The sequence below is a fragment of the Penaeus japonicus genome, unplaced genomic scaffold (genome assembly GCF_977035675.1).
Source record: "Penaeus japonicus unplaced genomic scaffold, GWHDUDI00000001_assembly GWHDUDI00000022, whole genome shotgun sequence".
NCBI classification, from domain to species: domain Eukaryota; kingdom Metazoa; phylum Arthropoda; class Malacostraca; order Decapoda; family Penaeidae; genus Penaeus; species Penaeus japonicus.
This window is the reverse complement of record NW_028234424.1, coordinates 26709642-26726273: the sequence shown is the minus strand read 5'-3', so window position 1 is coordinate 26726273 and position 16632 is coordinate 26709642. Positions and strand designations below refer to the sequence as shown.

Genomic DNA, 16632 nt, shown 5'->3' with positions numbered 1-16632 from the left:
AGAGAGAGAGAGAGAGAGAGAGAGAGAGAGAGAAAATAGAAAAGAAAGAAGAGAGATAAATGAGAGAGAGAGAGAGGAGAAATAAAGAGAGAGAGAGAGAGAGAGAAAATAGAAAAGAAAGAATAGAGAGATAAATGAGAGACAGAATGTTAAGGAAGAGAAAAACAATAAAATCTAATGGACATCTTTTAGTAGCAGCAACAACATCCATGTGTAACACTTGCTACAAAAATGTTATAATTCAGTACTAAATATAACTTTCCTTTACAGTTAGACAGGGCTTTCAGCTTCACCCTAACCCATACTTACATATGCCTCTGAACAGTCAAAAAAATTAATACAAATCTTAATGAATAACCACAACTTACTTATTATTAGAATCAAAATATAAAAAAGCAACATCTAACAAATGAAAAGAAGTATTGCAATCTAATGTGACTATGTTAATGTGTCTCCATCAATCAACTATATAGGTTTTACAAAATTATATCTTATTCTCCACTTTGCCTCATATGCTAAAAATAATAATAGTAATAGCAGTATTGTTAGAAGTAGTGAGAGTACAGATGGCAGTAGTAGTAGTATTAACAACAGAAACAGTACAAGTAGCTGGAATAGTAGTAGAAATAGTACAAGTAGCTGGAATAGTAGTAGAAACAGTACAAGTAGCTGGAATAGTAGTAGAAATAGTACAAGTAGCTGGAATAGTATATATACTATAGTAACTGTATTATGAACAGCAACAGAAGAGCCAGTGCTAGTAGTAACAGTAGTAATACGTATAGTACAAGTTGAGAGGATATTGATAAATCTGCAAAACTGCCTCTCTTTGTGGAATGGACTACAAACTAGAGGACACTTAGAATTAAGCCATATCTCTCACTTTAACCTTAAGAACATTGCTCAAGAAGTGATTGCAATGCTAAATATTCCATGGTCTACATCAAGTAATAAATGGTTGCATACTTCTAGATATAAAAGATTGGATACCAGTAGTAGAAGGAAAATAGAAGGAAAATAAGTTGCAAAATAGCAATAATAACTTTTACGTAATAATTTCTTCTAAAAGTAGTGGTAGTAATAGTAAATATTATAGTATCAGTATTAGCAGAAGTGGCAGTTCTATAAGCCGTCATATTAGTAGCTTTAGTTGTATCTTTAGCTCTGTTGTAGTTGTTGCAATAGCAGTAATAACAGTAGCAGCTATTGCTGTTGTTATAGCAGCATAATACTATAATAACCCTATTAATAGTGATTTGAATAAATTTGACAATTGTAATACTAATTATAGTAATAATGTTAATATTAAAAGCAAGAAAAAACAATAACGATAATACTAAGAGTTTATGTTTTATGTCAATGTTCTCTTGGTTTAATTAGTAAAGGTAAAATAAACAAGTCTTTAATAAACTGTTTAAAGTAGATAGACAAATTTAATGAACAATATCATAATCAAGTTTAATATCAATGCAGTGCATTAGCAGCTATTGACAAAACACTATTTTTCCAGTCATGAAAACCTTCATAGTTATATTATCCAATAAAACATAATATTGCCAACTATTTCAGAACAATTCTGTCATGCTAACATCTGATTAATCACCTATATTCAGGGACAACTACATGGTTAACATACTAGCCTTGTAGCATTTCTTTCAAACCTCAAAATCCATTATTATTGGAAAAGCTCCATCTTTGCTTGATCCATACTTAGAGAAAACTTGAAATCTTACTCTCTTATGATTCCCTGAGCTTAAGCTTAGCTCCTCATCAGAACATCCAAACAAGAACTATAAAAGTAAGTCAAGGATAAACAAACCAATATGACACATGCAAGGTTATCTTCAAAGTAATGACTCGCATCACCGTTACTGATGGGTACAAAATCTAGGAAACATTCCTTTACCAAACATCAGGGGCAAAGGTATGCATTCCTCATGTTTGGGGATGTGCACAAGTTAAATTTCATTCCATCTTCAGTAATTTTTTGTTTAATCCACTTTATGAATACTAAGATAAAGACAAATTAGGTAAAGTGACATAAATTAGATAATGTACAAAAAAGGTAAAAAGAAAATTCTTTTGAAAACACATGAATTCTAAACTTGAAATGGCTCTTTCTTTTTGACCTACTGAATGTATTTCAAATGAACATATTGCTCTGCCCAAAATCAGTAAAACAAGTAAAACAGCCACTGTGAAATTATCATTCAACAAGAAATAAGACTGTTTCAAGACTGTACATACAATGCAAAAAAAAATAATCAACAGGCAAAATTCAGTAACCTTACCAACACAACTAATTCATAAAAAGATTAACTTTTTATCTCAATAAGAACTAAAACAATTTCTATAAGGGACCATATCAATGGTAGCAATTAACTACTCTATATCCATGACCTCACAGTCATATCACAATTACCTTTGGACTTGACAAAAAGATATTTGCATCAATACTCTCTAAAATGCCTCTATTTCAGCAAATCCAGGTCTGTATTATCAGAGCACCTATTTCTAAGGCTACAGAAAAAGTGTAAGAGTAAAACTCCAAGGAGGAAGACAGCAGGACAGCTTTGTTCCATTCATTCAAAATAAACACAGATTAAGCTATAACATATACTCTGACAATGTAGACCTTGTCTTAACAAGTCACTTCACAAATCATATTAACAAATGTCATAATGCACAATTATTCAATAAATAGGACAGTGACCAATCTGCCCATACAGGTTTCTAGATTTAGATTTTCTTTCATTTCACATACTTTCGTGTTCATACCTATTACCAGTTGCTACTTTCTGACTAATAGGCACTTATATTCTACAAAAAAAAATTACTTGAACTCAAATATATAGTCATTTCATGTTCTAAGCTCTTTTGCTAACTAAATACAATAAACTACTCAAATTCCATGCTTAATATATCATATTATGTACGTATCATTATACTGAAAATTTTACAGGAACTGCTTACAATATTCCAGATAACAAAAATAAAATGTAATAAAAATAATTAATTACACAAATAAGAATACCAATAATCATTATCTTACAATAATAATGAAACAATGAATGATCCAAGAGTGACTTCCTTTTGGCCCAATTTTTATTACTCAAGAAATATGCATTGTCAACCCCTTTGCAGGATCAAACAAATATCAATATTTCAGGTACCAGACCACTTATAAAGAGGGTTTAACAATTCTGACTGTAATCAATATGTGACCAAAGCAAATATGACCTATCTTAAGGATGAAAATATACAATAAGAATGCTCTACTAATCTAAAATTGACATGACTGAAATGAATTGAGAAGCATCTTGCAATTGTACTTTCAAGAAAATAACTTGAATTGGTGTTTACTATAAAGATGATAATACAATGGCATACAAGTAAGTACTAACTAAGAGAACAATCTACAATGGATATTAATAAGCTATTCAATTCAACAACAAGCACAATATAAGCTGTTTATTAAGAATGAGATGCTAATCCATTTGTACATACAAAACATACTAATATCAATGGAAAACAATAAAGCTTAACAGTTATTAATAATACATTGCTTCAATTTTTGTATTACACAGATCTCTTAAAAAAAAAAAATATCAAAAAGCATATTCAATAATATGGGGTGTTACTCACCTCCACAAAAAAGACTACATACACAAACAAAAATGTGTATTTTACTCAAAACTAAATTTGTTGACCCTTTTCATGGTACCCTGTATGTCCATGTAATATGTGATCCACAGCAACATGTATATCTAGAATGTAAAAGGCTTTCAAGTTATCAGTAATTGGTTCTGTTATTATCAAATGATTAGTGAAGTTGAGGTAAAGGATAAATAGTTTTCTCATATTCAGCTGTATATTTGTGTGTCTGTAACATGTTTAAGGAAACCAATCAAGAAAGATAAGCACCTCTTGGTAATCTGTTTTAGCCTTTTGGACAGCAAATGGAACATACAATAGGAGCTAAAGAGGAAGAGGAATGAGAATTGCAATGACTAAATTCTGACAAAACAACATTCTCAGATGTAATATTCCTGGGACTTCTACCTCAACAAATTTTGTTTCATAGGAATAAGAGAACTGGGAATTGACTGACCCATCTTTATAAACAAAATAATTGCATTTCACCACTAAAAAAAACTGGGAGGTATTTTGTGAATAAAAGCAGTAAAAACTGGCTAAAGCATGAAGAAATAGGCTTACAGGTAAATGTGAATACCTGTATATTGACTAAACATTGTGGACGGTTGAGTGGCTTTCATAATACTGTATGTTTCTTGAGATATATAACAGACCTTATACAATTCACAGATCACTACATTTCATAATGTAAATACTTCCAAATTTCACTGTCTATCATGTCTACAATGACTTAACAAAGACTGGCCAAATTTTCATTCATATACCTTGTCAAATTGCTGAAAAACCATATAGGAGTGCAACTTTTTGTTGATAATTAACCCATTGGCGGTGGATGGCATGATTTGCTGCAAAGGCAGAGTCGGTCATAGATGCAGATGGCACTGTGCCAGACATGTAAAACAGCCATCCATCCTACTGCACAAACATTTATTTAATACCGCGACCAATGGGTTAATAGAAAGGTTTTACATTACCTCAAGACATTTCTTCCAATTATACTGTTGATAAATAAAAAAATTAGCTCACTCTTCTAATACATAATTTTAGTCCTCTAGGATTTAAAATTCATTAAAAAAAATGAATGAACCATTGTCAATTTCTTTTGATTTTAATTTGGATCTATATTGCACTGTTTAAGCATATTAAATGAAATGTCTTACAGTTAATCCAAGCAAAATAAAACATAAAAGTATTTTTCTAAGTTCTGTCCTTTTCTATACAAAAATGCTGTTATCAAATATTAATCAAATGCATATTATAAGGAAAAAAACATTGGGAGATACAGTACATGACACTGAAATTTCAAAAATATTCTTTCAAATTTAGTGTAATAACTAATACAACTGCTATAAAATATAATCACATTTGAACTTTTTCTTCTTTCTTTTCTTCTTATTTATCTTTTTGCATACTCTGCTTCAAATTCTTGCATTCCAAGAAGTTTAAGAGGCATTTGAAAACTTGAATTTACTAATCTTTGTGTTTCTGCATATGAGTATAAGCCAAAGCAACAAAATATTACTAAAATTTTGAAGCTAGAAGCATCCACTTCAATGTCATGTTCACATTATAATGATCGTGGAAGGATAACAAAATGAACTTAGTTAAACAGACATATAAAATCTTGGGCTTACATTTAGTCATTTACACACCTACAATTTTATATATATATATATATATATACACACACACATAAAACATTATCATTGACATATACATTACAGAACATTATGCTTTTACCACAGATATAAATACATTATCAACTGAAAATGCATCTGTCCTTCCTTAGATGATATCTGTGTAATTCAATTTTCCAATAAAACAATTTTTTTTCATGTTTAAAGCAACAAATAAAAATATGAACCTGAACAAAAATAGAGATATTGTTTGTCAGTTAATGTATAACTATCACTTTTTTGTCTCAATAAAAAAATAATAATTAAAAAAAAATACATGCCAATAGATAAATGGCCTATGCTGGCCTATTGTCTAACCTTTATCAATCGTACCAGCAATAAATCCTATATAAAGCTTAAGATCCAGTTTCATCTTTATTACGAATACCACATCCAAATTCATCTTTGTGGTAGCCATTTAAACCTATTCAGATCCATTTCTAGATCCATACCTTTATACATCCTGGAACATACAAAAGCTTATCATTCATAAAACCATACCAGACTTATAAATATATCCTATCAACTCATTCCCACACAAGTCGGAAGCGTTTTTATTTTTCTCCCATATTGTCATCTCTCTCTCTCTCTCTTCAAACAAGAAACTCACTGTCTTCTGTGGTTGGATTCTATAGGAGGTTCTGGGTTGTCGTGACAAATCTTGGAGGTCATATCTTTGAGAGGTTCAAACTCCTTCTGGGGAACTAGGTCAAACTCAGTGATGAAGTAATAAAAGTGCTTGTAGCAGGTGTTGACGTGGGCTTCCTGAAACAGGAGAAATTTGATTAACTTGGAAAACTTTATAATAAGATGGAAGTATATAACCTACAGAAGTTACATCCCCTTTTTGTACCAGAGTTAGGAAAAAAACATAGTACTTTAAGATTCAAAATTGTCTTCCACTTACACATCTACCCACCAAAAAGTGCCAAGTACTATAAACACTAGAAATAAGCTCAAAAACTACTCACAGTGCATCTAGTAGTACTTAACTAAATACAAAGTAATGATAAGTAAAATTTACTATTAAATAACACCACTAATACTTTGAGATATACCCATACTCTTGCCAATATTTTTTTGAACCAGTATCACTAAAATATACTGCTGATAGCTTTGACTGCAGCAATTAGCACCTTTCTGTATAAAAATTAACAAGTCAAAAAGTACCAGTAATACTTCCCAACTCTGACTTTCATTACACAAATCTTTACAAGGTAGTATACATAAATAAAAAAAATGATTACTTCTACTTCAACATCTTGTACAAGTAAGATAGCTGACCATGCAGCAATCTACATAGATATAAACTAAACATTTTTTTTCTGTATTAGCAGACACACTTACAGCTCCAATTGCCACGATACGGTCAAAGTGATGGATATATACATGGACAAAAACCCTGAAGAGACGCGTAAGAATTTTCTTACACAAAGGAATGAAGGCTTTTGGGAAGGGAACATCTGAAAAAAATAAGAAATAATCTTGCTAAACAAACATCCTTAATATTTACTGGTAAGAGCAATCAGTTTCAAGTTATCATCAAATCTTATTTCAAAGCAAATTCATATAATGTTGAAAGATGTCACAGATTTTTAACCTGAAGGAAATAGTATAGTTATGGAGACAATATAAGTGAAATATGTTTAATAAATCTAATAATAATAATAATAATAATAATAATAATAATAATAATAATAATGGTATGTCTTGAGATGTTTCATAATCATGAATAATCACATACAAAAAAAGCAAGAGCAAAGGCACATACATGAGAATGTCAACAAGACATAAGATCCTTACCAACAGTGACTGGAAAAGTGTGTTCATCATTAATTTGTGTCTCTACCCAATCCATGAGGTGTGATATGTATTGTGGTGCAGGGAGGGCTGTCGGCTTCTTGTACTTGCCACCGTCAGCCCACAGGTATTCGAACTTGGGACCTCCCGACATCGTTGGGCAGGAACTCTCCGTACAATATTCGCATACTGTCCCGTATATCAAGTTGATTCGGTTGAAGAAATCCACCACTAGAGAAGAAAATACCATTAAGAATAAAGTATTCCCATTACTAATATTGATTATAATAAAAATTACAAGGATTGAAGAAGGGCAGATAATAATCTTAAGTTAAAAACAAGCATGCAATTTGTTTTCAAAATTCATGTAAACTGTCTAATTTCATCAACTAACCATGAACAGCAATCCAGTCATTGAGATCCTCTCCGGGCGGCAGAGAAACCACCGACCGCAGGTTGATTCCCGAGCTGAGTGACGCCTGCGCCTGCTTATGGAGTGAGTACTTGAGCGTCCCAGGCTCAAATTTCTTCTTTGGCCTGAAGGTCTGTAATTTAATTGGACTGCTTACATTTGCCCATTACTATAACTCACCCACCTTAAAACCCATGTGCAAACTACAGTATGTGTGTGTAAGCTATGTGTCTGTAATCATCAACATTCAAATGACTTGTGACATCAAACGATTAGCTTCACTTCATAGTGATAAGTTGGAGAAAAAAACATATATTATGACATGAAATTCTAAGTCTAAAAAATACACATATCAAGGACAACAATCATTCTTGTATGTTAGTTAGTTATATACATGAGTTCATGTTTAGAAGACATACACACACACACAAATGTAGACATCAAAAATGTATTTACGTCTATAAAATACATGCTTGTAAAATTTTAGATGACCCATCACCTTAATTTCAAATTCAATGACGTTTTATTGATTAATCATGTATTAATCATGTATTAGAAGACATATGGAACAATTGGGTAATACATGTAAAGCCTGTTATTTTCATGCACTGGACAAAAGATTGATATTCAGAGAGCAAGCAGTGTATCCATAATGCATTTTTGGCTTGAATATGAAAACAGCTGAGATCAAGTTGTAACCTAATCTGTGATTTCAAGAAATGAATCAGAGTTATGCATCTAGTGGAAAAAAAATACATCTTTGAGAATAATGATCAATTAAAAGCTTTTCCTTATTTACAGCCTACAGATTTTCCTACTCCTCATGGCATAAAGAGTAGAGATCATGAAACAGCTGTTTTACAATTCAATGAAACTCAGAAATATGCACACTTAACTTTACCATATAACAAAGAATCTCTTGCTATGTCACTAAATCTAAGGAATATCAATAAATTAAGTGTAATAAACAGTAATCAAAATATATCAACTATTATGCATGAAGCATCTCAGATAAATATAACAACATAAGATCAATAAAATGTACAATACCAAATAAGCATAAACCCTTCACCAATAAAAATAAGTCACTATTCTTCTAAACTTCAAATACCTTTGCAATACAAATATCTTTACACTTTTCCCGTTTCCTAATTCCATTTTCTACTAATGGCTCTCCAAAAGGGGTAACACTTTGGAGGATGCAATAGTGCAAAATAATAAGGAACACCAGCAGGGTAAAAGATCAAGGAGTGCAGTGTAAAGTCCAGCCACCTGAGAACACATAATCATTACTCACTTTCTTTGGATGTAACTGAAACAGGAGAAAAGTAATGGAAGATTACAAAATAAATATAAAAATGACAGAAATACAGGAAGTAAAGAAAAGCACAGAGAGGGAGCAAAGAAAAAAACAAACAAACAGATAATATGGTGCCACAGGTCCAGAGATATTTCATTATGTAAATCTTGGGTATATCATTCTATACTAACTGCTACAGCAATTAATAACACATTTCCATATGTAAATCAATGCAAATATAGTATTACATTCATAAAATATTTTCACAGCTAAGATGAAAAATATTACCCAAGTTTAACATGTGGCATAAAAGTATTAGGACACTGGCATGCTTTGTATCATTTATGCAACTTTAAAAAACTACAAAAAAAAAAAAAACTTTTTAAGATCTCTAAGGTAAGATAGAATACCATTTTTGCTTCAATACAAAATTACATGACAAAACTCAAACTTGCAATCTATGCAAAGAACTACTTAGTTATCATAAAGAAGTAAACAAGGTCACAGTTCAATAAATATAAATAAGACAATGTGAGAGAGAAAGATGTAAAACATAAAATATGTAAGTGCATTCCTAGAAAAAAGAAGGAAGAAAGGAAGAAAGAAAGAAAGAAAGAAAGAAAAAATCAATCTTGGTAATAGTAAGATATTACCATTCTATAAATTTTGAACACAGATTAATAAGTCTTAAATTGTCAATCAATGCCTGTAGAATCTTCACATTATATTTCAGGCATGGAATCCCAAGTTTTACAAAACTGGGTAGAGGTTGCCAAATATTTAAAAAATATATAAATACACATAACCAGAAAATATTACTGCACACTCAGAACTCCAAAATATTCACTTTGTATTATCCCCCCTATGTCTAATGGTTAATCACAAGTAATTCAAATAACTAAGAAAAAGAAGGGAAAAAAAGGGAAATAAAAAATAAAAAATAAATTAATAACTTTTATGCACCGGTAATTCCACCAGGTTCGAGTTTGCATTCTATTTCTTACACTCCAAGCTATAGCCATAACTACACTCTATACTCCCATCCACTACTATCCAACCTCCATGCTACAGGAAATTATCTTTAACCCTCTCGTGACGGGTGGTACACTACTGTACCGCGCATATTAGGCCCGTTCGCTGGGGACGCGATACGGCGTCGTTTATTTAATTGATTTAGGCCTATGCGTTCGAGAGCCCCGGCATTGTGACATGCAAGGCTGGAATGCCCCCGGCATGAATGGGTTAATGCCTATAGTTCACATTTAACTTAGCCGTGTTTTGTTTAGATTAAAAGCAAAATAATAGTTATTCTCTGCAGATTCCTTCTGATTTCCATATTTCATTCACTTGCCTTCCTTAACCCTTTCAGCACAGTGACAGCTCTGCTACTAAAAGTGACAATCAACTACCAATGCCTGTTACTAAATATGACAAGATAACCATAAAGATACACAAGTTACAAGTTACACAAAATAATTATATATATATATAGACATATACACACACACACACACACACACACATATATATATGAAATATATATATATGAAATATATAAATATATGAAATATATAAATGCACAATATAGCAGTGATGTTAGGGAAACAACGTTAGATAAATATAAAAAATCAAATCAATAACTATAATAAAAATATAATATAATTACAAGAGCAGTTTATGACAAACACACAAATCAATTTATGAGGGGTATAATAATATAACAGCAAGAACAATAACATTAACCTTTTCTAAATGGGCCACACCTTACGATATTCGGCCTGGGCTGGGCATCTGAAGTTGTTGCATTTTCAATCATGTTCCAGACTTATAATATGATATATGAGTCTATGAATGATATATTAGCAAAGTGATACTAACTTGCATTTGGTATAATGCATTAGTTATAGAACTGAAGGAATAACTAGCTTGTATTAGGGGGAGGGGGGGAGTGCAAAAAATACTTGTAAGAAAAGGGTTACAAACAATAATAGAAAAATTATATATCAATAATTGCAATAACAATATTAAAATATTAATAGTGAAAATAACACAGCAGTAGTACTGGCAGGAATACCATCATGGTTGAAGTAATAATCATAAACAAAAAGTACAACACTAATAATATGAAGATAATAGCTAAAACAGTGTAAATGATAACATGAAAATATTTAAAAATATGACAATAATATCAGACATTACTGATGATGATGATGATGATGATGATGATGATGATGACGATGACGATGATAGTAAATGATACACACACACACACATATATATATACATACATGTTCACATACACAGGATTACATACAAACATGCATTTATATGTGCAAAATAAATACTTAATAGATACATACAAACACATAAAATTACATAGAAACACATAAACACAAATATGCATATGTACATACATACGTTGACAGACAGACAGACACTATATACTCATTCATAATAAAGGAATACTAGAAATACCACACACTAAACATCAAACAAAATCACATCCAGCTTCTCACCCATCATAATATCTATCTTAACCCTTAAGCAACTAGTATGTTTCACTCTCATATTTCAGTTTCCTTTCGTTGAAATTACAAACTATTCATTCATAACGTTGAGTCACTAGGGTTAATAAATCATATATAGAATCAAATATCAAACCATAAGTCTAGAAAATAATTGAAAACACACACAACTTAGGATGCCCAACCCAGCCTAAACATCTTAAGATGTGCCCCATCTCGGAAGGATTAAAATGTTCATTTAAAAGAAAAAAGTAGCCGGTGTAGCCATGGTAAATAACAGAAGCAAATTATATTCTATCAACATCTATTTTACTGTTTTACTATTTTAATAATTCCATTAATTACAATTTAATGTTTGTGAACTACAAGAAGTTAAGTTTCTAAAAACTGTTGATGTGTTATGTCTATCCTCCCCTCCCTTTCTTATTATGCCAAGTATGAATAACAGTGGTAACATTACTTACACAATATATACAAAACGACATCTGAAAAATTCAGCTAAATATAGATTCTATCAATAACTAAATAAAGAATGCATTGATGAACATATTCATATAAAATCTATTCACTCACACACTGCGCACAAGTATCTTGTGGAGTGGGGTTGGCAGCAGTGAAATTAATGTCTTCCATTAGAAAAAAATGTTAAGAAAATATTAATTATATATCCTATTTGTAATTCAGAAAAAAATATACGTACACCATATCCTGACCAGCTTTTCATTGACTTCACTTATACTACACTCAAATTCATGAACAGTTGAAACATCCTCCTTGCCGAAACGGCTTGGATGAAAATAAATTCCTTCATAAAGCAAGAGATATAACTGTTGCACATGAAGGTATATGATATATAATAACAGGTATCAATAAAATCTTTAGCAAAGTGAAGTCATTTACTCTCATTCATACTTCTTCTATGTGTAACACTGGACTCTTCATCCTTATTACAACACTGCTGCCTGGTTTGGCCAATTACACACACCAAAAAACTAATAATAAATATGCGGTATTCATTCTGAATGGCACCAAATTTGCAAATATCTAACACATCAGTGACCCCTATAGGTTTCGTTGACACTAAGATAAGCAAAACCTTCGATCACGATATAATGGTCAAAATGAAAACGATACTCCACAAATGCGTCACTGATACACATATAAAATCCATGTCACAAGCAAAATGTGACGGAAACACAGCTTTCAAATCCTCTTTTGCAAACACATTCAAATAATCTGCATGGAAGCAGTGACTTGGCCCATCAACCTCGAGCCACCCGATCTGTTCATCGTCATTATACTAACTTCCTCGATTGGTGCTGTAACAATTTCGCACCTGTGGAATCTCTATCACTTCGTGAACGTTTTGGTAAAGTTTGAACACATTATAATAAGTTTATCTATGCAAACTTACTTTCCCTTTTTGGAAGAACTCGACGAAGCCACCGAGCGAGGCCATGACTCAGGCCCAAACACTGCCTCCGAGTGCGCTGTTCCGATAAGTTAATTCACAAATGTACCACCTCCTATGTGACAGGGCTTAAAAATATAAATTTCCGAGAGAATATCGAAATTCTATCTCATACTACGTGATTATTTAATTAGGACTTGCTCTATATTTTTGTCAAGACGATTTTTTGAAGATGAATTCGCAACGAAGCCGCAGCCAGGCGGGGTGCTTCCGGAGGAGGGCAGCGAGCGGATGTCGTCTGCCGTAACGGAACTTGTACGACTTTTGTAATGTTTTGTCATTTTTATCTCTGTTTGGCTACTTCTCGGGAATGATTTGGAAACGTGGTACTTTCTGGTGATTCCAGAATGGCTCAGATAATCGTCTGAGGAAAAGCGGTGTTGGAAAATTCTTCTACGACTGTTAAATTATCATACATAGATTCTCTGTATGGACAACCTTCACTTTCAATAAAACGATTCCTTTCGCGTTTGCATATCGTTAGAATAACTTATTTCGACGTGCTCTGTATCGGCAAGTGAGGGTCATTAGGTAATCAGGCCGAGGTGTGATCAGGCCCCATGAGTATCGCGCTAGAAAACACGCTCAAAGAAACGTGATTGAAATACAATTTCGTTGGAGGGAAAATGTTTCATGGAATTATATGAAATTTTCAATTTATTTCGCTTATTAGTTTTGCAATTTACAGAAATACATACTGTAGGTAGGAGTCTGGTTGTTTGTTTTCCTTCTTCCCTACCATGTGCATTGGGAGTTAAATTTGTCCTTCCGTCAAATATCTTCTGACGTCACCATTGCGTCACTTGCAAAATAGGAAGGCTGTCGTTGATGGGAAAATCGTCATACTGCAAGAGAGGAAACATTCCATATACACATAAAAGTATAAATATATGCGCGTGAGAGAGAGAGAGAGAGAGAGAGAGAGAGAGAGAGAGAGAGAGAGAGAGAGAGAGAATGAGCGAGCGTGTGAGTGTGAGTGTTTGTATGTGTGTTTGTCTTTGCGTGTGTTTGTATGTGCGCGTGTGTTTGTATGGCTGTGTGTGTGTTTGTGTGTGTATGACTGAAAAAAAAAGGAGAGGAAGGAAATTCAATGTGATAAGATAAACCACCATGAGAGACGACTCAAAAACGCGTGGAAAAAGCGGTATTCCCAATTTGTAATGTCAGCACACGTAAAATTTCAAATACCAAGGATTACCAGTACATGTTTAGATTCCTTTCCCTCCACAAAATAAAGAAAATATACTACTCATGTCAAATTGAAATATATATATCATTATTAACTTTTCTTCTTTTAACTTATTAAGATCCGACCGGGATACTGGTCTATAGTTAGCACATATCCGTGTTACAATTTTTAGGGAGGAAAGAAAACAGATAATGATAATTATGACTAAGATCAGGAAACTCTGGTCGAAATGTATTCGTGTAGGCAAAAAAAAAAAATAATAAAAATTAAAAAAACTATCCAGAGCAAGGCAGAAATGTGTATTACTTGTTTCATATCAAAGTTCTCTTGCTGTCAAGGTTAACACATAATGAAAATATTTGGCGATCCCAAGGTGTCATATTAAATTGGCATTGATATCTAATACAAACTGCAGATTTAGTGCGGTGCGTCATTATAATCATTCGAATACTTATTGCAGCGGATAAAGGCGTGGCAATATTTTCATCAAGCTGAAAATTTATTAATCAGTCTATTTATTCTCTTGCTGTGACATATGCTGCACTATACTATGCATTTTCTACTTGTCAAGGAAGTCCTTTCTGCACAGGATATCCACGCTCCGATGAACAGCGAATCCTGCTATCACACAACGGAGTGCGGTTGGATTTCCTGTCAGTGTTGTAGTTCTCATGAACATAGGAGATCGCTTATCACCAAACGCCCAAGATCCTTCTTAGATTTTATATCAAAGAACCTACCAGAGCCGTTGCTTTCTTCGGATGGTAAAGAACTCTCCAACCTATAAATAAACGAAGTAGCAACTCAGAATGAGGATGAGTTGTCACTACTAACCTACTACGACACCCCCTCCCCCACACCGACGTGGGGGAGGGGGGGGGAGATGACGAAAACATTATTATGGTCTAGTGCGTGACATGCAAACCTGTCACACCTTCCTAAAAACAGACACGCACGCAGAGAATGAGGCTGCGTCTCTTTGGTTTTGTCCATCATCCTCACTTGCATGAGTAAGTTTGAATATTAAACACTGAGACTACACTGTCAGTCAAATAAAAACAATTGTCTATAGAAGTAAAGATCAGTACAGTGCATATTGTACGAAACAGCTCTTGCAAATCCTTTAAAAATATATGTACAAGGCACGGTACGGTATATGAAGGAACACTGAACGAAAATAATCCTTTCAGATAAAGGAATGGAATGTCTGTTTGTATGTGAATGGACAATAAACTCGCATCCAAGGAAAGCCTGCTGGGTGTGTTTAGAAAGATGTAATAGCAGAGCAATTAAAGTATGACAGATGTATTGAGAAATGGAGAAAGTGTGGTGGCGTGAGAGAGACAGACTGTTCTCCAGTACGAATTCTTTATAAACTCAATTTGCACTTTGTAGGGTAAATAAATTACATTCTTGAGTAAGGTGTGTTTATAGTTTTGTTATATGGTTTATAATAGGGAGACGGACTGCCATAGAAAAAGTGATGGAAGTTAGTAATGGTTGAAGAGAATGTGGCCTACAGACTCCAAGAAACACCTAGGCTGACGTTCGGTGGAGTAAGGAGTGTTTATCATCACAATAGATCATTCTGATCTATCGCTTTAAGGTTCCCACTAGAGCATGAGAGGTTACCGGAGACGCGCTGATTTCTTCACAATTCCGAAATCAACCGAACCATATGCTCAAGGCTGACGTCATTAGTGCGTGTGTAAATGAAAGAGAAAAGTGCGCGCCTTTGTATGAGTAGACTGAATAATTGCTTGAAAACCTGACATACAGTATTAGCTTGTTTTGAACCCAACAAGAATCTCCCTTAATGAAACCGAGGAATGCGGTAGTGAACGTACTCGTTGTTGCCGACATAAGATCACCATTCATTCATGCTCCGAGTCTCGTCCGTTATGCAATACATTCATTTCCTGACACTGCACTGCCAAGAGAGGAGAGTACGTTCTCAAGACATCATTTTGCAGTAAACGTATGGCTACGGCAGTTGTTTTTTTTACCGAGGAGATAATTGCACAAACACAGGGATCATCACAACACGTTCGCGTTAAAGAAAGTAACTGAGCTTGAGGAAATGAAATCAATGTTTCCCAGAGACGAGTTTGAATACCAGTCCAAGGTGAGCAGCTCTATCCAGTGCCGCGCGGAAATAACACTTCCTATTCAAGTTTCGCCAGATTCCATGGCTACTGACTTGGATTCAGCACTTATTTATGTGCTGCTCGATGCAATAGTTTATGTTCAGTGAGCAATAAACTGAACAGAGAGGCGCTATGAACGGTAAACACATATACAAATTTCTTCACAGTTACGTTTTATAACAATGAGTCAGCATATCAAGCCTCGAGTGCATCTTCTTCACTCTGTGTCAAACACCATAAGGCCTACAAGAAGAACAATGCTGGCAATGGATTATTGTATGATGTTTTATATCATATGATTTATTTTAGTCTCGATAGATGGAATGACAAGATAGAATATCCGGATAGAGGACTTTTCGTGAAGAAGAAGCAATCAAAAACAGAAGAAAAAAATGCATGGAATGAAGACACAAGATATACATCTCTCGATATTGAATAATTTATCTGTATCTGTA

The 16632-nt window shown here is 33.4% G+C and overlaps 1 protein-coding gene across 2 annotated transcripts; it reads right to left on the bottom strand.

Annotated features, from left to right (window-relative positions):
- Nucleotides 1-1401: 1401 nt before the first annotated feature.
- Mob3 (MOB kinase activator 3) lies at nt 1402-13081 on the bottom strand. Of its 2 annotated transcripts, XM_043005935.2 has the most exons (6): nt 12785-12927; nt 8843-8857; nt 7528-7678; nt 7137-7364; nt 6681-6796; nt 1402-6098 (listed from the first exon to the last, which is right to left on the bottom strand). In XM_043005935.2, exons 1-6 carry the CDS (start codon nt 12827-12829, stop codon nt 5940-5942), a joined length of 714 nt encoding a protein of 237 aa, XP_042861869.1. In that variant the 5' UTR covers nt 12830-12927; the 3' UTR covers nt 1402-5939. The 2 variants fall into 2 exon arrangements, with proteins under 2 accessions (XP_042861869.1, XP_042861870.1); XM_043005936.2 differs by lacking the exon at nt 8843-8857 and having other exon boundaries at nt 12785-13081.
- Between the last annotated feature and the right edge of the window lie 3551 nt (nt 13082-16632).